General features: G+C 38.8%; 1 protein-coding gene across 1 annotated transcript in view; it reads left to right on the top strand.

The window, feature by feature from the left end:
* Positions 1-1,175: 1,175 nt before the first annotated feature.
* Themis (thymocyte selection associated) overlaps positions 1,176-21,441 on the top strand; it is a 203,027-nt gene continuing 182,761 nt past the window's right edge. Inside the window, exon 1 of the mRNA XM_026787485.1 lies at positions 1,176-1,266. Coding sequence (XP_026643286.1) covers positions 1,176-1,266 — 91 coding nt within the window. The remainder of the gene's footprint in view (positions 1,267-21,441) is intronic.

The following is a 21,441-nucleotide window of genomic DNA, read 5'->3' as shown; positions in this document are numbered from 1 at the left end:
CCAACACATAACCCATGTCTGTAATTCCAACACATGACATGACACATGCCTGCAATCCCAGCCCAGCAGCAGAGGATTGGCAAGAGTTTAAGTCCAGTCTACCCTTCAGAGTGATATTTTGTTTCAAAAAAAAAAAAAACAAAAAACAAAAATGAAAACAAACAAAGACTTATTTTGAGGGTTAAAGATTAGTTTTTACAAGGTTTCTCTTGTTTCCTTTGGCTTTGGGCATTTTTAACTTTAAACTTTGATTGTCAGAGCAGAATTGTGGAATTTGGGGCTTGTGCAGATTATTTAGTTAGTTTTTAAATCTACATTTAACCAGCAAGTGAGTTCTGAAGAGGAAATGTTTGTGAGTGGGAAGCCATGCGAAGCCCAGGAGTCATGTTTCTAAGCACTGCCCTTAAAGACTTTCCTTCACATTGTGGAGGCCAGAAAGTTCCCATCGTCTACTGCAGTCATTCCTGAGCCACTTTCATATAGCACTCTCCCCCACCCTCCTTTAAGGTTCAGCAAAAATTTTAATGTGAAAAGATAAAAGTGGTTTCTCACCCTCTTCTGAGGATCAGATTTCCAAAAACAGCTGACACAGGCCTCTTTTGTAATCAAGTTTAATATAAAAGCACCAAGAGTATGCAAATAAAACACCAAGCTAAACTCCAGATGCAGAGAGGTAATGAACTGATGTCAAGCCACCCTTAAGGCAGTGGTCACACCACAGGTGCCTGTTTCTTCACAGTCTCACCGCCACTGTGGATGCACAGGCACTGGCAACTTGCCAACCTCATTACTTTGGGTAAGTGACAGTTCAGGCAAACACACCCCACCCCCACACCTGCTTCAATGTCAGAAGGAAATGAAGCCACAAGAAGAAGAACAAGGGCTTTACCCACTCTGCCTCCTGCCTGTTCTCAGCCTTCCCCTGCTCTAGTTGTTCCTCCTGGGCTTTGCTGCAGTGTGACATCCTCTCTGCCCCAGGTAGGAAGTGTGAAGAGTAACCACTGCGGACAAGTACCTGTCCACCTAGGGCTGTTCTGCCCCGGTTTGGCTCCCCTTTGGCATTCTGCCTGCTAGAGAGAGGAATTATGAGCAAAGAAAGCGACTGCAGACAATTGACATCCAGAAGCCACAAGTTTCTGTAAAAATCAGATCTGCACACCAACCAAGACAGAGCCATGGCAGTATCGCTGGAAGAATTTGTTCACTCCCTTGATCTAAGGACCCTTCCCAGGGTCTTAGAAATCCAGTCAGGCATCTACTTTGAAGGTAAGCATTTGTCTACTTTTTTAATTTGGTGGAAAGTTTTTGTAAAAGTCTCTTGGGAATTTGTGGGAGAGATTTTTAATAAAGAATACATGAAGGGCTGTGTATATGGCCTAGAGTGGCGATTAGGTTCGAACCTCATTGTACCCACAAACACAAATCTTGAGTTTTCCAAAGGAAAGGTGAGCACACACACACGCGCGCGCACACACACACAAATGTAACAAACTGTTGAATAGTGGAGACCCAGCAGCTGGTGAAGGAGAAAGAAACTAAGGCTCTAGTTGATGGTGATATCCAACAATGTGAACTGGGATCCTTTTTTTGATAAGAATTCAACAAGTCAACACACATGATGTGCTACTTCTGCCTACTTTTTGAACATTGTTGTGATTGGGTTAAAAAAAGGGGGAGCATAAAATGGTGTTTAAAATAGGTACAAAATGGGCATTTGTCAGATGTAGCAGGCAGTGGTGGCACAGGTCTTTAATTCCAGCACTTGGAAGGCAAACACAGGCCAGATGTCTGACTTCAAGGCTATCCTGGCCAACAGAAGAAATTTCAGGATGACCAGGGCTACACAGAGAAATCCTGTCTCAAAAAGCAAACAAACAACAAAGATTTCGTTCCCTGTAATAACGCGTGTTCTGCACCTGATTAGGACAGAACAGATTGAGCTATGATCAAGTGTTGGTTAGGTGTATCCAAAAAATGTTGTTGATACTTGTTTTTAGATTATTCAAAAAAAAAACACAAAAAGGAGAAAAGAACAGCTGAATTTGCTTTGCTTCACCCAAAATGAATGTGACATCAAAGGCACAATCCTTACAAATAAGTACTTCCAAGTTCAGAAGGACTTCTAAGCTTGCTTTGCATTTATGCTCCTCTTTCTGTAGTGACCCCACTAAGCTACATAAATGGAGGCAAATTCTATGTAAAGATACAGAAATTAGCACCTATTGTCCACAAAATTCCTCTAAAACTCTGTGTTGAAGAGTTAAAGTTCACTGGAAATTATTGAAAACTAGGCTGGTGAATTTTGGTATAGCTTACTACTGTAAGGAAAATCCCCAATATGTTTTCTAGCATTTTAAAGTTAGTTTGATTACATATAAAGTACTGAGAAACATTTTCTAGGTAGATATCTGTTTCTGCTTATAAGAACAGGAGAATTAAAGCAAAACAAAGAACTGGGTCTACTGAAAGTATTAGGAAATTAAAGAATGGTTGGCTTTCCCACTTACAACCTGTCCCTGACTTCCCATGGTTAGATTTTTTTTTTTTTTTGCTTTGCAGTGTAGTAGAAATGCACAGCCATTCTGGTTTTCTTTTTTTATTTTAAGTATAGTAGTCAATCAGTTACATGGGGCATTAAACACTTGGTTTTGAAATGGGCATTTTGTAGCAGGCAGAGGCTGAACATGTCTTTAATCCCAGCACTCTGCAGGCAGAGGCAGGCAGATCTTTGTGTTCGAAGTCAGCCTGGTCTCCAAAAAAAGTTCCAGTCCAGGGTTGCACAGAGAAACCCTGTCTAAAAGAACAAACAAACAGCAACAACAAAGGAATTGATTTCCTTCGCTGTTCTAATGCATGTTCTGTACGTGATTAGGATAGAATAGATTGAGCTATGATCATGAGTTGGTTAATGTATGCAATGTATTTGGGGGTTTCCAGTGGGTTTATCAAGATGTATCCCTATCACAAATTAGGAAGCAATTACTCAGTTTTACCATACCAAAAAAAATGTTGATACATGCACACCTTCCTACCTCCATACTCCCGAGTTTGTACTAGTCGCCCTGAGAGTTTACTTAAGTTTGTGAACTGATATTTGGAATCAGGCCATCTTTCATCCCATCTACTCCCTTTCACATCCGAATTTACACTTCTAAGCCGTCCATCCATTGCTTCTCATCTCACGGTTAATGCTTTTAGGACTTTACAGAAGAAGTCTTTCTGTATACCTATGAAGAATTGTTTTGTAACAGCTTCACAGTTTCAGATTTTATATTTGGTCCTTTGTTTATTTTCAGGATGCGTTGCTATGAGATGTAGAGGGATCGAATTTTACATTTTTTTTTACAAGTTAGGTCAGATTTCTCAGTACCATCAGATAATATACTCACACGTGCATCCTTTGTCTTGGAAATAAATACCTCTTCTGGTCTGTTAGTTGATGTTTTCATTATTTGTGCCCAATCATTTGATTTTTTTCTGAATGAAAGGTGCATCTGATTCCCTTGTTTTTGCTCCATATTCTAAAGCTGACTTAGCTGTTCCGAGACTTAAAGTGCATTTAAAAAATAAATCTAAGAAAATCTAACAAAGAGCTTTCGTAGATCGTCTTGGTTTTATGTGTTAATTTAAAGAAACAGTAAGCTGTTTCACAAAAGAAACTTGATCCATTACTGTCTTCTTCCTTTATACTTTATTACTGTTATCACTTAATTGTAATGAATTTCCACAGTAGGTACATCCATGTATCAGTCACTCAAGAAATAGAAAAATAGTGCTCTAGAAGACACATCTTAAATACTTTTCAATTGTTATCTAGTTTCTTCTCTAAATTAACCAACACTCCATGACTTTTGTTTATTTATAAACTTCATGTAAATGGAAAATTATAGTATGTACTCTTTTGGTTGGCTTACATGTGTTGTAAAGTTAATCTATACTATTCTATACAATTTGTTTTGCTTTCCTTTCTTTTCTTTCTCTCTTTCTTTTTCTGTTTTTCATCTTTCTTTCTTTCTTCCTTCCTTCCTTTCTCTCTTCCTTTCCTTCTTTCTCTCTTTCTTTTCTTATATCAGTACTGGGGACCAAAACTAAGGCTTTATGCATGCTATGCAAGTTCACTACCACTAGGCAATAGCCCCAACCCTCTTTGCACTTCTATTTTGCTACAGGGTCTTACTAAGTTCCAAAGGCTGGCTTTGGACTCACTCTATAGCCCAGGCATGTCTTCAGGTAGCAACCCTCCTGCTTCAACCTACTGAGAACCTAGGTTTATAGGTGAAGGCCATCAGTTCTAGTAGTGTATAATATAGTAGTGGATTAGTAAACCAAAATTTACTTAGCCATTCTACTGTGGAAGGACATTTGGATTATTTCTACTTTAAAGTCACGGGTAGTGTATTATCATGAAATTCTCTTATACATCCATGTTCACGAGGATATTAAAAACAAGCAAAATGGCTATGTCTAATGGTGTGTATATTGTGCTTGATGGGTGGTGGAAGAAAAATTTCCAAAGCACTTGTTCAGTCTACATTTCCATTAGATGGCTCTGAAAGTTCCAGTTAACACACTTGATGATATTTTCTGTCACTGGTTATCTTGCTTTTAGTCTTTCTGGTAGGAACCCTGCAGGGAGCCCAGGTTTTACTTTACATCTGCCTTCTGTCTAATGAAATCCAGGACATATAGTCTTCTATCCTATGATGCTTGCAGATTCTCTTTAGGACACGGTTCCTGGGTCTGGCTCATTTATATTAAGGTTTATAAATTTGTGCTAATGACTTGATGATACACACACACACACACACACACACACACACACACATATATGATAATCAGTTTTCTGGTGTGACTATCTTTTTGCCTGTGAAGCTTACCATTTTCTTAGGAATAACTTTTTATGAGGGGAAGTTTTCAATTTTACTGTTAGAGTGATCAGTTTGCCATTACAATTCTATTCCATGCTGCTAAAGAAATTTTTATTTATCATGAATTATGAAAATACTATGTTAGCCTCTTGAAATTCAATTATTTAGTCTTTGCTTTGTATCTGTGGTCTGCCTGAAATCAATTGTTTTGTATATATGCTATGACATGAGGGCCAAGATCTAGAGAGAGCTAGTGAGTACAGTGACATTGAAAGGAAAGAAAGTGAGACAGCATCTTACTATGTAACTCTGCTGGATGGGAATTCGCTGTTATGCACCAGGCTGGCATTGAACTCACGGAGACCATATGCTTTCCACGTGATAGCATTAGAGGGTCCCACACCCTACCTGGTTGAAAAGCTCCCTTTGCTCATGCTGTATCGTGTCCCCTAGTCATAAACACTGTGTTTCAGACCAGGATCTCCTCTCGTGGCTTCTCTGCTTCTTCAGACAGTCGCAGGGCTGTTCATTTTATGTTCATATTAAGACAGATTATCAGTCTTAATGCATGCGGAAGTGGAGCATTACTGCACGCTCATTCTACGTGCTGTATGAGAATATGCTGCAGGGCTGTGGTTCTCTTGACTGCACGTTTGACATCTGACACGTTTTTAAGATTATCGATGTCTGCGTGTGTCCCTTTACAAGTGCAGATTTAATTATGTAGGAGGTAAGGTGTCACTGTCCCGAGACATCTCCCTGATGACTCGAAAGTGCAGCCAAACTGGAAGCGACTGCTGCCGAATAGGCTTTCCAATGTGTTCTTATTCTTCAAGTTGGGCTCTTTGAATGATCATATACATTTTAGAATTTACTCGTCAACCTCTGCAGAAGTCCTATCTGAATTCTGATGAGCAGTGTATCATTTAGAGAAAGATTAACATCTAGAAAATTAACGAGGCTATGATCTATAAAATTCTGCTCCACGAACTGGAAATGCCTCTCAAGTTACGTCTTTTCTTTTTGGTCAGTAATGTTTGTAAATTTCTTTTGTATCTTCACTGTTTTCACACTTTTTCTGAGTATTTTTTCACATCGTTGTGTTGATGAATGGTATCTTAAGCAGCTGCAGTTACTCATACCCATAATCTCAGTAGTAGGGAGACTGAGGCCAAAGACTAAAGGCCATCCTGAGATAAATAGCTTCAGGCCAGCCTAAGATATGGGAACCCATCCCCAAAACACCAAGGCAAACACAAGCAAACCAACTGGGAACCCTTCCACATTTTCAGTTTTGTTTGTTGTGTTTGCTGAATTTTAAGAAAACATTTCTCTAATACCTACATTTTAGATTATCGATTTTTTTTTAGACACTTCAAATTTTGTAAGGCCTGTTTTCTCCTTCCCAGAACTGTACCTTCATCTTCCTGTTGAAACGCTGGTTAGTGTTTCTAGCAGAAAATGAAGCAAGGCTAACAGTGAGAGTCAAAACCCTATCACGTTTACGGTCACAGAAAACATCCGTACGTAACTCACCATTGAAGTTGTGCAGTTTAGGTTACAGAACATTGTTTCCTTGTTAGCAATGGGTTTTAAAATAAAATCCCTGAGTATGTGTTTTTATTAAATATTCCCCCTGTAGCTTGTATAATGATTACATAAGTTTCTACATTGATTAATATCAAGCAAGGCTTTGCATATGCAGCACAATCAGATTAGTTAGATATCGCTGAATTGGTTTTTAATATTAAAACAACTTTGTATTTCTTTTAGAGAACATTATTGACTTGGAATTTTTATTCTTTGTATAGTTGCCACCAGGATCCATATAAGGTTGGATCGAGTATCAAATTTCATTGTTGTTGTTTTGAGACATGGTCTTGCTATGTAGTTCAAATGTGATCCTTCTGCCTTAGGCTCCGGAGTAGTGGGGTCATAGGCTTGTATTCTACAGCTGGCAAAATGACCCCTTGTCTGAGTTTCTCATGTCATTTTCTTTGTGGTTCTGGGAAGTGAATCCACAACTTCATCCATACTAATCAACTACTCTGTAACTAAACTTCTTGTATGTGTGTGTGTGTGCGTGTGCGTGTGCGTGTGCATGTGTGTTTGGTTTTTCGAGACAGGGTTTCTCTGTAGCTTTGGAGTTTGTCCTGAAACTAGCTCTTGTAAATCGGGCTGGCTTTGAAATTATAGAGATCTACTTGCCTCTGCCTTCCGAGTGCTGGGATTAAAGGCGTGTGCCACCAGGGCCCAGCATAACTAAACTTTTAGTTAGAAGTCTTTTCTTGTAAAGATTTAGAGAAAACTTGATGCCATTTCTTCTGTAACTATTTAGTAGAATTTCTAATACAGTAATTTTTTTAAAAAAACTTTTATTGATTCTTTGTGGATTTCACATCATGTATTCTTATCCTATCGATTTTCCCATTACCCTCATTTGCCCTTCACCCTTGCAAACTTCCCCAAAAACAAAACAAAAATCAAAAACCAAACAAAGAAACAAACAAAACAAAACAAAAACAAACCAACAAAACAAAAAGCAAACAAACAAAAATAAGAATAGTTTTGTAGCTGTGGTAGCTGTAGCTCATCTTTTGTCCTTTTGTCTTTGCTTGCAATTGGTTTGAGGCCTCTGGCTACACTTTCCATATCGGGCCCTCATTGGGGCTCCTCTTGAATATTCTGTCGCTGTCCTGTGTCATGGAGATCCTACAATTTTGGATCTGTAGCTTCATTGCCTCCATAAGCCCCAGTGAGGTGGATGCTGGGGTGGGCCAAATCATAGCCCTCGTTCTGGACCTGGCTGGTAGCTGGGCTGGTCCACTGGCCAGTTTTCTCCTTTATCTCCACCAGGGTGAGCTCTCCAGCACTGTATCAGCCAGTCCACCCAATGTAGCCTGAGGCAACGAGTGGGACCAGCTCTCTTGCTATCAGGCCCTTGGGTCACGCTCGTCCACACTCACACCGCCAGAGCGAGCTCCACTGTCTTGCCCAGGCAAGGTGCAGGGCCATCTCCGTCTCTCTCTCTCTCTTGCTCATGCACTATAGGGGGAGTGTGTGTGTGTGTGTGTGTGTGTGTGTGTGTGTTGGTCAGCTCTCCTCATTTCAGGCCCTTAGGATTGGCTCACCTTCATCCCCTCAAACAGGGTCAGCTCTAGGCTGCTATCCTGGTCGGGTGCAGGGCCAACTCTTCTGTTGTTGCAGCTAGTGAGGGGCAGTGCAAGTTCATACACTCGCCTGACCCGGGTGGGGGGTATCATGCCTGCCTCAGGTAGCTGGCCAGAAGGGTGAGATGGGGAGTGGGGGTGGGAAGGAGGGCATCTTTCTCTCACCCATGCTACCATATGGCAGACTGGAGGGGGGAGAGTCTTGTCTCCTCCTCCCATGGCTCTCATGGCCTCAGGGTCAGGTCATCTGTGCCACTGCCAACAGGGTCAGTTCTAGTGTACTGCCCAGATGGGTTACCAGGTCCACTCTTCCATTTGCTGCAGCCAGTGAGGGAATCCCAGGGCCACCACTCTTGCTTGCTGTGGGTAGCAAGGGAGAGCATCTTTCCCTCACTCATGCCATCACATGGTTGACAAGGGCAGAGCAGGGTCAGCTCTGCTATGCTCACTCTCTCAGGGTTGTGTCCCTATAACAGTGTCAACTCTAGTGCTGCCCATGTGATGTGCAAGCCTGTGGTGTGTGTGTGGGGTCATCTTTCCTGGTTGCAAGGGCCAAAACTCTTGCTTCAGTCCCGTGATGGGCAGGGCCAGCTATCCCAGGGTCAGTAAGGGGTAAGGCCAGCTCACCTCAGCCATTGGATTTCAACAAGCTTGGCTCTGATGATCTTCATGGCAACACAGACAATGGACATCAGTATAGAGCCCAGTCACAATTGTACCATGGACTAAGTCCACATGGCCCTTGGCAACAGCCCAGACCTGGGGAAGTAAGGTCACCCAGATCAGTGTGATCCTTGTAGCAGCATGGCCCTTAGACACTGACATGGTCTCAGGTAGCTGATCAGAGCCTCGGCATCTGGACCGCCCTCAGCGGTAAAAGGTACCACGTACTTCAATTCAGACTCTGCCTGCTATAGAGCCACCAGACATGGCCCTTGGCAGCAGTCCTGGCCCCAAGACACTATGGCCCTGGGTGACATCACAGACCACTCAGATCAGCATGGCCCTGGTTGCAGCACAGCCTCCAGATGCACACATGACCAGAGGTTGCAGTCTATACCCTAGGCATCCTGTGGCCTGTGGTGGCAACATGGGTCATAGACATCAATACAGACCCTGGCCGTGCTATGACCATGCCAATAAAGACATTTTAAGGAGGGATTTCTAAAAACTAATAATTTTAATTATGTTTTCAGTTCTTTAGCAAGGTCATCTGATCCAGGAAAATTGTTTGTTTGGTTTTTATTAAACAATGGCTAAAGAGATGGCTCATTGATTCCGATAACACAGTGTTCTTTAGAGGACCGAAGTTTGGTTCCCAGCACTCATGTCAGGTGGCTCATAACCACCTGAAATTCCAGGTCCAGGGGACCTGTTTCTGGCCTCTGTGGGCACCTGCACTCCATGTAAATGTCCCACAGAGTCTTATATACATTCATATAATTAAAAATACTAAAATATATCCTTAAAAGGATCAAAATATAAAGCCATTTCTAGATAGTTTATTAGAGTTTAGAAAATGCCAATAGCGTGGTCATCTATCCTAGGACAGTTCCCTGAACATACTCACAAGCACACATGTTCTTCTGTTTCTATGGTAACCTGATAACAATTTACTTCACTTTTCCTATTCTTTTCCCAGTAAAATAGAAGATGCAATGAAAGACTGTCAGCATATTGATGAATTCTCATATGAATTCTAGTCGTGTATCTTTTTTTATTTCATTGGCTCACCTAAGTAGAGACTGATATCCTTAGAAGTCCTCAAGACTTGCTCTTGATCATAGCTATTTTTGTGTTTCTTCTTATCTTTGTAGTAGGGAGGGGCTACCCCAGGAGTGGGAATCCTTGTCTTATTCTAGTCATAAAGAAAATCATCTAAAATCCTTTTAATAAGTGCTAAGCACTGGCATTTAATTTTTACTTAAAGAAATTCTCCTTTTCCATATTTTATAGGTATTTATATGGTGAGTTGGTTTTAAAGTTAATGCTGTTTATCTTTAAGCTGGAGAGATGGTTTAGTGGCTAAGAACACTGTTTGCTCTTCCAAAGGTCCTTAGCTCAATTCCCAGCAAGGACATGATAAATTGTCTTTAAATATTCATCAGGGAAGTGCTTGAAGAGCTTTGGGTGAGAGCTTGTTATATGCGTGAGGCCATGTGTCAGGGCAGTTGGGGTGTCCCACTCTTTCCATAGGACAAGGGATGAAAGTGAAGAACCTTATTAGAGGGTCTCGGGGACCCAGTTGTTCACTGAAGGTAGCACATTGCGGTTGGAACTGAGAAACAGTCCTCCTTCGAGACTAATGTCAATAGCTTCCTCATGGGTATCATTAACAGCTTTGGTAACCTGGGTCTGGGACACTCTCCTTAGTGGCTAGCATTCTCCTGGAATAGAAACAACTATTTAGAATCCTAGGTAAGGACCAACAAGATGTCCTCCGTCATGTCAGTAGACTATGGCTGGTCTCAGCACCACAGCCACAATCAGACTGTCCACTTTGTCCACTGAGCTATGAGCTATCAAGGCTCATTGTATTCTTTCTCTCTCTCTCTCTCTCTCTCTCTCTCTCTCTCTCTCTCTCTCTCTCTCTGTATTTTCACATTTAACCATAATTAAATTAGCCAGTAGACTTACCTATTTTAGATCTGCGTTAGCTTTATCTTTCTGAAATGAGCTCTGTAGATTTTACTGTTTTCTATTTTCTAAGGTAATGTTTCAAAAATTATTTTTTAACTTCTCTAACTTCTCGCAAAGTTGGTAAAACTCATGTGTCAGGACTCCCAAATATAGAGTTGTTTGGACAGAAAAGAGTTTGGTTTTACTAATAGTCTCTAGTGTTTGGTGTCTTTTATTGATTTCTGACCTAATTTTCTTTTTTTTTTTCCTCCTCCTTCTCCTCCTTCTTTTTGTTTCTTTGTTTTTTTCTAGACAGGGTTTTTCTGTGTAGTCCTGACTGTCCTGGCACTCTATTTGTAGACTAGGCTAGGCTCAGACTCAGATCTGCCTCCTTCTGCTGCCCATGTGCTGGGATCAAAGGCGAGCATTATGACTTTCTGCTCCTGAATCTCCATTTGCTTTCTTGGACTCTCTGATGCTCTGTGTTGAACTGCGTCATTTAAAATGATTACTTCCTTCTTGATAAATGCATTTAATATTAAAATGTATATCTAGGTACTTTTGCCAGGTGACATTTTCAGATAGGACCTTGCCCTGTAGCCCAGCCTAAGACCAAACTCATCATCATCCTGCCTCAGTTCCTTTTCAGTGTTTGAGAAAGAGCCAGGGAGGCCTTGGACTGGGTTCTCTTGCTCTAGTTTCCAGACTACCGTGCCGAGATTACAATTGTGAATGATCAGTTCTGGGCTCGTTATCTTAATTCTAATTACTATTTACTTTCTTTTAAATGCAGTGGCTATTTGTTGATTATTCATATGAGATTTAGTTTAGCTACCATTTGCTTTTAATTCCTTTTATTCAGTTTCATTAGAGAACAAGGTATTGTGGCCTTTTCTTTTAATAGTCTGATGTTTCTTTTACCTTATGGTATGAAGTATGCCCTGCTTTAAGACACAGAAGTTGAAATTGGAAGCAGCTGACAGGTGATATTAGGTTCTGCGGTACTAGACTAAATTCTTGAACTGAAAACCACCACGGTAACAGGAACCATGCTAGAACATTCTTGTTACTCATATTTTGAATGTACTTTTGTCCTACTAAGGTGAGGGAAAGCTGTAGATTATAAACGCAAGACTCAGCTCCCTGGGTCAGTTCAATGTGAGCAATGTCCTTGACCTAATCCTGAAGCATTTGCCTTGGCCTCTGTCACGGGAAGATTGGCCTCACCCTGAAGGTTGCTAAGATAAGGTGAATACATTTAGATAGGCAAGTAACTCATAGTTACCTTGAGAATCATAGAAACTATTATTTCTTCATAAAAAAAAGTGATACATGGCAAGGAAAACTTATTAGCCATTTCTAAATAACAAAACACAACAAAACAAAAACAACAAAAAGACTTGTCACCACAACAACAAAAACCCAGACAATTTGAATCATGCTGATTCCTACAGAATACAAAGAGAAAAAACAAAGCCAAAAAATTGGAAAAAAAAAAAAAAAACAACCAGACAATTTGAATCATGCTGATTCCTACAGAATACAAAGAGAAAAAACAAAGCCAAAAAATGGGAAAAAAAAACCCACCCCTGTAACATTTAAGACATTAACAAAAACTCACTAAAAATCCTCAAAAATATTAAGCTAGGAACTCAAGAAAGTAAATTCTAGGGTGCCATAAACAAGGCTCAGTGGTGAAGAGACTCGCTCCTGCACTCACCTGTGAGCACTCACCTGGCAGCTCACTGCCTGTGTAAGTTCAGTTAAAGGAGGGGCTAACTCCCTCTTATCCCTTCCTCAGGCACCAAGTACATATATGACCCATAGACAGAAATGAATGCAGATCATTCATATAAATAAAAACATCTAAATACATTTAAAATATTTTAAACATTATACACACACACACACACGCACACACACATATACCAAACCATGAATGTGGAAGAGGATAAACTACAAATAAAAGCCATATCCACAGTAAATGCAGTAGACAGGATATAATATCCTGGCTTCCTAATTTCGGCCAACACTGAGTTAAGTAAATATAAAATGTAAAAATTAACAAAAATGGAGACTAGCTCATATGCCACATAAAAGGTTTTTTCATTTTTTCTTCATTGTGTGTGTATGAGTGTGCACTACTGACAAAATGGTCATGGAATGATAAATCATCATTTATCTTTTAAACATGAAAGGTACAAGAATGATTCATAAAACTCTGTGCAGGAAGCCAGCGGGGTGTGGCACTCCTATAGTCCACCTCAGCAGGCAAAAGCAGGATGTAGGAAGATCTCAACTTGGAGGCCCTCCTGGGCTGCATAGTGATACCTTGTATCAAAAACCAAAAACAAAAAACCAAAAAAAAAAAAATAAAAAAACAAAAACGAAAAGCAGCTAGGTTAGCCACACATACGCATGCATGAGCAGAACCAAGATGAGCCAGGTGATGGGTATATAAACCTCACTGGCATTTCATGTGACAATTAGGTAATCCAATTAGCATATAAAATGTGCACAAATACCAGACCTTTAGAAATTAACTTCAAAACATAGTTACAAAGAATAAAAAGTAGTAACTAAATGAGAAGGTTTATTGAAAGATGTTTTATAGACAAATATTATGCTTGCATCAGCATGGAATACATTGCACAAATTTTAAAAATTCGTTATCAAAAATTATTGTCCATGAGGCCAGAATTACATATAGGAACAAAATGCAAAGCTCCCCTCTCTTTGGAGGAATTACACTTTTAAATGCATGCAAATAGAGCCAGTGCTGCGGAAGGGCGGGGTATGTTTTTACTGGGGCGATCAGGACTCACCCCTTAACTTTTTTCTTCCCACATATGAACAAGACTTTACATTTCTGTCCTCAAAATGTAGGTTCAAGTTTCCATGTCCCTTAAATCTCAACCAAGGCCCCAGCATTTTCCCTTGAGTTAAGACAATTCTGATGAAATGCAATTTGAACAGGGGTCTGAATCCACGCAGGAAGTGAGCACTACAAATATCTGGGGAAATCAGCTTCTTGTTGAGGACAGTAACTACAAACCTGTGAAGAGCTTGCTTCATGTGGTTAACAAACAGGGCGGGGATGAGAGTTATGGGATTAAAACAAAGCAGTTGAGGGGAGAGGTGCAGAAGACAGAGTTGGTCCAAGCTTGGAAGGCCATACTCATCAATAACATAGCATGTGGCAGGAACGGCTGATGCAAACAAGGCTCTGTGTAAGATCAGGCAGTCAAGAAAGACTTTCTGAAAAGCAGAGAAGATACAGAAAATGAGAGATCTGAAGGGCAAGAGACATTAGGTCATGTGTGCAACAATCTTCCTAATTCTAGTTTTACTTAACTTAGATAGCGATGGACTGCGCCCTACTGAGATGCTCGGGTTGGTGTGAGTGTTTCCTTCTTCATCTAACCTGAAATGTCCAACTCTCAAGTTTCTTTGTAGACATCTTGCAAAGTGATTGTCTATCTTGTAATAAGTAGTTAGAGAATAACAATTCCAAAATTATCTTTACCATAGACACATCATCTATTTGGGGTTCAAGCCCTGCCTAATTATAACAAGTTATAGAAAGGTTGATCTCTGTAATCATTATCATCTTCAATTATTTGAAAGATAGTTTACAGTCAAGAAACAAAATGGAGAAAAAAAAAGGTCTTAATTTATTCTATTTTTGAATGTGTGGGTGTCTTGTCTTTTCGTACCCTCTTGGGATCATGTGGTTTAGTTACACTGCTGACAAATGAGCTCTAGTTACTGTCATTTAGGAATGTATATTTTAAGAATCAATGAATAATTTGACATAGTCTATCCTTGTAGACTTTGGAGACTGTCAAAATGGAACCCCCAAAGTCTTAGTTGCTAAGTAACTACAATTAAGAGAGACCGGTCCTCATCTGTCTCTATTGAATATGCAGTACACTAAACTGCATGGCTTATTGCTGAAATCACTACTATTTTGAGGTTCTTTAGAAAATGCAACCTTTAACATAACCTAATCATTCTCACCAGAACAATGATACAATGTTATATTTATTATGATCAGGGTGAAGTCTTTATCAACTAAAAAGTAATTACACATTCACATATTTGAATCACACATTGTCAAGGGACCTACTGTAAAAAGCTGTTCCCACCTGTTCATAGCAAAGTGAGTTCACCACTTAGCATTTAGAAAATACTTTTTGCGGCTTCTGTGACTATTCTTTTTTACTAACATTACCACAGTTTATTTTATGTATGCCATCATTTTGTTTTTGGTGGCGATTAAAATTTTGGCAAATACTCAGTTCATTATAATCCTAATTTTTTAAGAATTATTTTTCACTTCATAAAATTATATTCATAAGCTTGGCACTTTGGTAATTGTGGAGACATAAACTATTCGTAACACTACAAACAAAAGTACTGTTAATATTTTTGATGTATTCTCGTCTAATTTTCACAAAAGTGTAAATGAACTTTAAGAAGGAGAAATGTTGATGCTGACATTTCTTTCCTCTTGCTTTACCTAGAATCTTTGTAATACTTTGAATTATTGCCTCAACTTAAGCCATCAAAATTTATTGCCATGATTATCAAATTTTTTACCCAACTTGTGTACCTGATTACATCCTGGGAAGCTTGAAGTCTGCCTTTCATCCTGTTTCCTGAATCATGTGTCTGATATGTGAAATAGAACATTTCATTCCTCTGTAAACACCCTTCTATGGCATTCCAATATTTTTATCTCAAAATAGAAGCTTGAGCGAACAATAAAGCTCTACATTCTCTCCCTGCCCCATTATTTAAGTTTCTGGTTTACTGGTCCTTCCCCCATTTATGCCTGTGTCTTTCTCACTGTTACACAAGCATGTAGGCTAGTCGCATTAAAGCTTTGCTAGAATTCTCTTCATGTCTTGCAAAACTACTATATCACACATCCGTTTGGTTAAAACACTTGTCTTTGAAGCTTGCTAAACATACCAGTTTCCCATATCCTTTGCCTTCCATATTCTGCTCTTGAGGTTTTACCAAAATATCCATCTCCTTCATGCATCCAGGCTTTTAACTTCAGGGGCCTCTTTCCATTCTATTTTTCTGGTGTCTTTATTGAGGTATAGTTTACATCCTATAGAACCTGCTCTTGAGTATACAAGTCGGTGGTTTCGTGCAGGATGATAGATAACATTGTGCCATCTTGCCTAGTTAAGACCATTTCCATAGCATCACAGAGCTAGCTAGTTTTCTCAGAAACCCCCACTCTCTATACCAGTCTGAAACAGCCATTGATAGGTTTTTTGTCTGAATATTTGCCTTCCATAAACAGTTCATATATGAGTCATGAGTCACCTCTTCTTTGGCTCCCAGCATCTTTCACTTAGTATCATGCTTTTGTGGTTCATCAATGTCATAAAACTTAATATTTTGTTTCCTCTTGCTCCTAATAGTATTTTATTGTATGGAATGCATCACATTTTCTTTGTTTAAGGCCCAAGACAGACACTTAGATTGCTTCACATTCAGAGATATTTTGGATAATATTCCATTCATTATGCATGAAGAACCAATTTTACCACATCTTCATTGAAGCTTAGTGTTACCTTTTAATTACATCTCCTTGTAGTTTTAATTTGAATTTCTGAATAATGATAATAGTGGACAGTTTATCTTGTGTTGATTAACACCATGTTTTTTCCTTCTTCAATAAAACATTTCATATTATTTACCAACCCTTTACTTAATTGTGTTCTTTATGGTGTTGAATTATATAAATATTTTACATATTCTAGGTAGTTGAGTTGTAAAGTTTTCCAAATATGCAATGTGCAGATATTATCTCTTTATGATCCACCTGAAAAGGTTTTAGCCTTTAATTAAGTCCAACTTATAAAAAATTTTCCCCCCTTTTACAGCTCATGCTTTTGCTATCATGTTGACTAACCCAAAGTCATAAAATTTTCTTCCTTTTCTCTTTTGATGTAGGCAGGAGGGTTCTAAAGACTCAAATTTGAGGATTTTCTAGACTCACAGAATTTACAAAAGCTGTCGTTTTTCCAAATGATGATTTATTATCATCCAGTAATGTTTTAGGGGACGTGTATATTAGCATATTTTGGAGAAAATAAAGGGTCTGTGAGGCGAGAAGGAGGGAACGATGGGGCCGGAAGTGGTGGAAAACCCTAGCAGTCCTTTAGCAGAGCAGAGCATTTCTGGAGATACTGACCTAAAAAAGCAAGGCTCAGCTAAAAATATGAAGAGTTTTCTTCACACGATTCAGACAGCAGAAGACACTTCTTTCTACTCTTGATCAAGGAAGATAATGTTGATGAAACCACACACACATTTGCAGAAGCTAAAGTATAATTTGGACTAAGTCCATAAACATAACGTGCAAAGTGTTTCTTACAGCAATTGTTAAGTGTTCAGAAAATGTTTTTTTTTTTTTTACTCCTGGAAGTAAAAGTAAATTTAAGTACCATGTTTTGAATAGTGTAACTATTATAATATTGCTTGTTCTTGAAGACATATGTTGAAACCATAGAAATTATTTCTTAAAATTATGTCTCTTCACTTCTTCCTTGGTTTCTTCTAAAAAAATACATGAAGTGGTGTTGCCCTAAAGGACTCTGTGGCCTGAAAAAAAGAGACATGTATTTTTAATTTTTTTCTTAACATAGTGTGAAAAGTGCTGTATAGGACAAAACAACTCTTGGAACCCTGGTGAGTGATGGAGAATCAGAGGGCACTCACAGAGAAGTGATGATGATGTTTCCGAATTCATAGCCTAAAGAGAAGATGACTAAGCAAAAAGGAACTTTTAGAAAGAGAGACAATTGCTTAATAGAAAGATACCCAATTATAAAATTCCAAATGTGGTCCAATCAGGGAATTCTGGATAGCTGGGTCATTTCTGATCATGTTTTAAATGGCTCTTTAGTTACTCAAAAGATGCTGAGTTCCTATATAGGCTCCACTGAGGTCATAATGGTGATGTAGTATCGTCATAAGAAACAGGCACCAGACATCATCCATGTTTTCTGCCTGTCTGTCAGTGTCTGTGTTTACATGCATGCCTTAAGATCACATAAAATTGGCAGGAGAAGGTAGCAGTAATCAAGCCAGGAAGAGTGTCCTCTCCAGAATCTAAAGTTCTAAAAGTATCGCGGACTTTGCAGCCCTACAGCGGTGAGGAAATAGATACCTGTTGCTGCAGCCTTTGTCGTAGCCATGCTGTCGCTAAGCAAGCTCTCTTTTCTCCTTCCAAAATCAAGACGTGTTCGTTGGAATTAACTTGAAAACTAGAGGGAAAAATATCCATAAATATCTGGAATGTTGAAGGCAAGCCTCCATTCTGGTGGAGGTAGACTGGGTGGATATGAAAGAGATGAGACCGAACGAAGAGGAGCGTCAAAACTGAGTTTTGTGGTTGTTTCAAGTCGTCTTGGTTTCTGAGCTCCTGGTAGTCAGCCAGCAAGGAAGATGTTAGAGTTTCTGAACTAGCAGTGCGGGTGGTGGATGGAGGCCAACACGAATGTATTTGTTGCAGCCCAATGGGCTTGAAGCCTTTATAAGACAGTGGCACAGATAACCCTTAAATGTAAAAATTTAAGCCAGAAATGTAGATCAGAGACTCAAGAAGGGTCAGAGCTGACTGGCTTGGTGTCACAGATTTGCGGGGCAAGGATGGAGGGGGGAGGGGAGGGCTTTTGTTTCAGGGACTGCACTAGGCTTCGTACCCTGTGAGTTGCCACGGACACCAACACGGATGACGTGAGTAGAAGAGGGCCTTATAACACAAAAAGCAAAAGCAAATTGAAACCTAACGAACCAGGGACAACCAAACACCCTTGGTCTGGTTCAGAAGACAAGGAGATAATAGTAGAGCAGATTATGGATGAAAAGAGGTAATATAAAACGGCACTGAGAGAGTGTGAGGGAGAGACGCTTGGGTTATTACAAGGTGTTAAAAGTAGTGATCATTAATGTATTAAAGGCTTACTGTGGGATGGAAACTGGGGTGTGAATGTAGATTTAGGCATGTAAGCATATTCAATGGATATATTTTATATACGCGTCTCTCCACATAAATATGTAAATATATATAATGAAATATATTAAATAACGCTTCATATATAAATATAATAAAGTTATTAATGAATACTTTTATGTGCTTTTCTACATGCAACTATAGTACCCATTGCATATATGTGCACACACATTAATATTATTAATAATTTAGTTTATTCTTATGTTTTTGTTATTTAATTCTTGGAAGTCGTTTGTGAGGTAATAATTATTATTAATAATATGATAGCCATTTTCAGGGTCAATTATCTGCTAATATGGCCTCTTCAAGAGCTAAATTTATAGTGAAATTAATTCTTGTTCTGGACCCAAAAGAGTTGAAATGAGAAATCTTAACATGATTGGCACCACATAAAAAAAATCATTGATTCAAGAATATCTCATAACCATACACTAATGGCAGCTGCCCATTCAGGTTTGATTTCTGAGAAACATGCATTGCAGATAAGAAATGGCTCCATATTTGCCTTGTCTTTCAACACATTATTACTCATTACTCATTTGTTACAATTTGAGGAATTTGACAAGGAAGAATTCACTCTAAAACTGGTTGAACAACTATATTGAATGATGATATTTAGCAAATTATTCCATAGACGGACATTTTTTTTTTGTGGCTTTAATGTTTGCCTGAGAATTCAGATGGCAAAATCCTGCCTATTTGAGTACCCACATACATTTTATTTTATGGCTAATTGAGCTTAACGTTTTTCTACCTAAATTGAATGAATCAGGGCCATGGCAGTGAAAGCAGAGAAAATTTGAAAATTATAGCGTGATAGTCTAGTTACATCTATTCATGTTTTACAAACTGTATGCATTTATGACGAAAGTTTTTTGAATTTTTATGTGAATTTTTAACACTGATATTGGTTTGCAGTATGTCAAGAGAAATGAAAGCGTTAGAGCTAAATGACATATGAACGTCACACTAAAAAAATCAGCCAAAGAAAACTAGTATTTTTCCAAATGAGCTTATATTTATAAAGACTTAATAAGGACCCTTATCTAAATTTTGAAATAGAGTTTTCACATATTTGTGTGCACTGTTAAATTCTCAGGTGTGGAGCTGTGCTTCAGAGCCAAGCAATCTAGAGTCAGGGGCCTAACAATGGAGAAACTTAAAATCAGTAATTATGAAATAAATATTAATTTTCCCTGTGAGACTTGTATATAGTTGAGCAACATATGACTGTGAGATAGAATTTGTACACCAATACAGTTTTAAGACCTGTTGGTTTATTTATTTGTGTGCAAAGTTCTACTTCAGGCTACATTCTTAAAAAGCATAATTTTTTTTCTGAGTGATGTTTGACTTTTTTTTCCTATGCAAACTTTGGAACAGTTTTTGTTTTCCATTTTCTAATATTTGAAACTTTAGACTTTTGGTCAATGTGAAGTTACACTTTAATATAATTAAATATTACATCTAAAGTAAGAACAAAAGCAAAGTTTCAAAGTCTAGTGCCTGTGTGTGTGTGTGTGTGTGTGTGTGTGTGTGTGTGTGTGTGCTTGAGTAGAATACATTTCTTCCTATAGTTTATCTTAAACAGGTCTTATAATTTAGGAAAGAGCTCTAAAACAGGTGCATTACAAACAAGCAGAAAAGCTCGGGAGAAATGATTTCAGTTTTTTCCCCCCCAGACGTTGTAAAAGAAAATGACTGCCAGTACTTTCAATGTTGTTTACTTCAATGAAGCTGTGCCAAATGTGAATGTTATTTACATCTATAGTGGGGGTAGTCACACCTGAAAATTTCTCACTTATGTGTTGTTAAATATGAGCCTTGACTTTGGAATAAAATGCAGCCAAATGGAGTTCGGGAACTGATTGGTCATACTTGCTTTCTTCATCTTCTACCAATAAAGGAACAGTGAGGAACAAAATGAACATGATTTTAATTTTATTAGCTGCTGCGTTGATAAAAGCAACGGACTCTATGACTTTGCTAGCTCTGTGAATTGCTCACAACTTAGCAGGTACAAGTGCTTGGCCAATTATTTACTGCTGCATAAAATTTTTAAAAAGAAAATGGAAAATCTTTGTCTTAGGAGCAGTAACTGTGCATTTGTTGACACTGACTGGCTTTGTTAGGTACCACTAAATGATGAGCAAACCAGTGTGCACGTGAGAATGCAGCCCCCAGCCAGCCTGGGAAAAATCACAAGACTTGTTTTCGAAAATGTCTTTATACAACCTCTGTTCTCCTGAAGGTCAAAGCCTCTCGTGTTTATTCAAACACCTATTTTGGTTTAGTTCCAATGCACATTTCAATTTAAAAGTTGAGATTTTAATCAAAGTTATGTAAGCAAACCTAATACATCTTTTCACAAGATAATCACCACAATTGACAATACCATTTTTGTAATTTTTAAAGAAAAATAATTGATCAGTATTTTTCTTAGCCCAATTACCTCCTAATCTATGTAATTATAATTTCTATTTCTTAATAGAAGAGTTAGGGATAAAGAGTGATTTTCTGCAGGCTCGTAGAGTTGGGTTTTTTTTCTTTTTTTTTTCTTGAAAGAAAAAAAAAAAGAAATTCCTGCCTCCTCCCAGCCTCCCATTTCTCTCCTCCTCCCTCTCCAGTCCAAAGAGCAGTCAGGGTTCCCTGCCCTGTGTAAAGTCCAAGGTCCTCCCCCCTCCATCCAGGTCTAGGAAGGTGAACATCCATACTGGCTAGGCTCCCACAAAGCCAGAACATG

This window comes from Microtus ochrogaster, linkage group LG9 (genome assembly GCF_000317375.1).
Source record: "Microtus ochrogaster isolate Prairie Vole_2 linkage group LG9, MicOch1.0, whole genome shotgun sequence".
In the NCBI taxonomy this organism is placed as follows: domain Eukaryota; kingdom Metazoa; phylum Chordata; class Mammalia; order Rodentia; family Cricetidae; genus Microtus; species Microtus ochrogaster.
The sequence above is the reverse complement of the archived record's forward strand: the minus strand, read 5'-3'. Positions and strand labels throughout refer to the sequence as shown.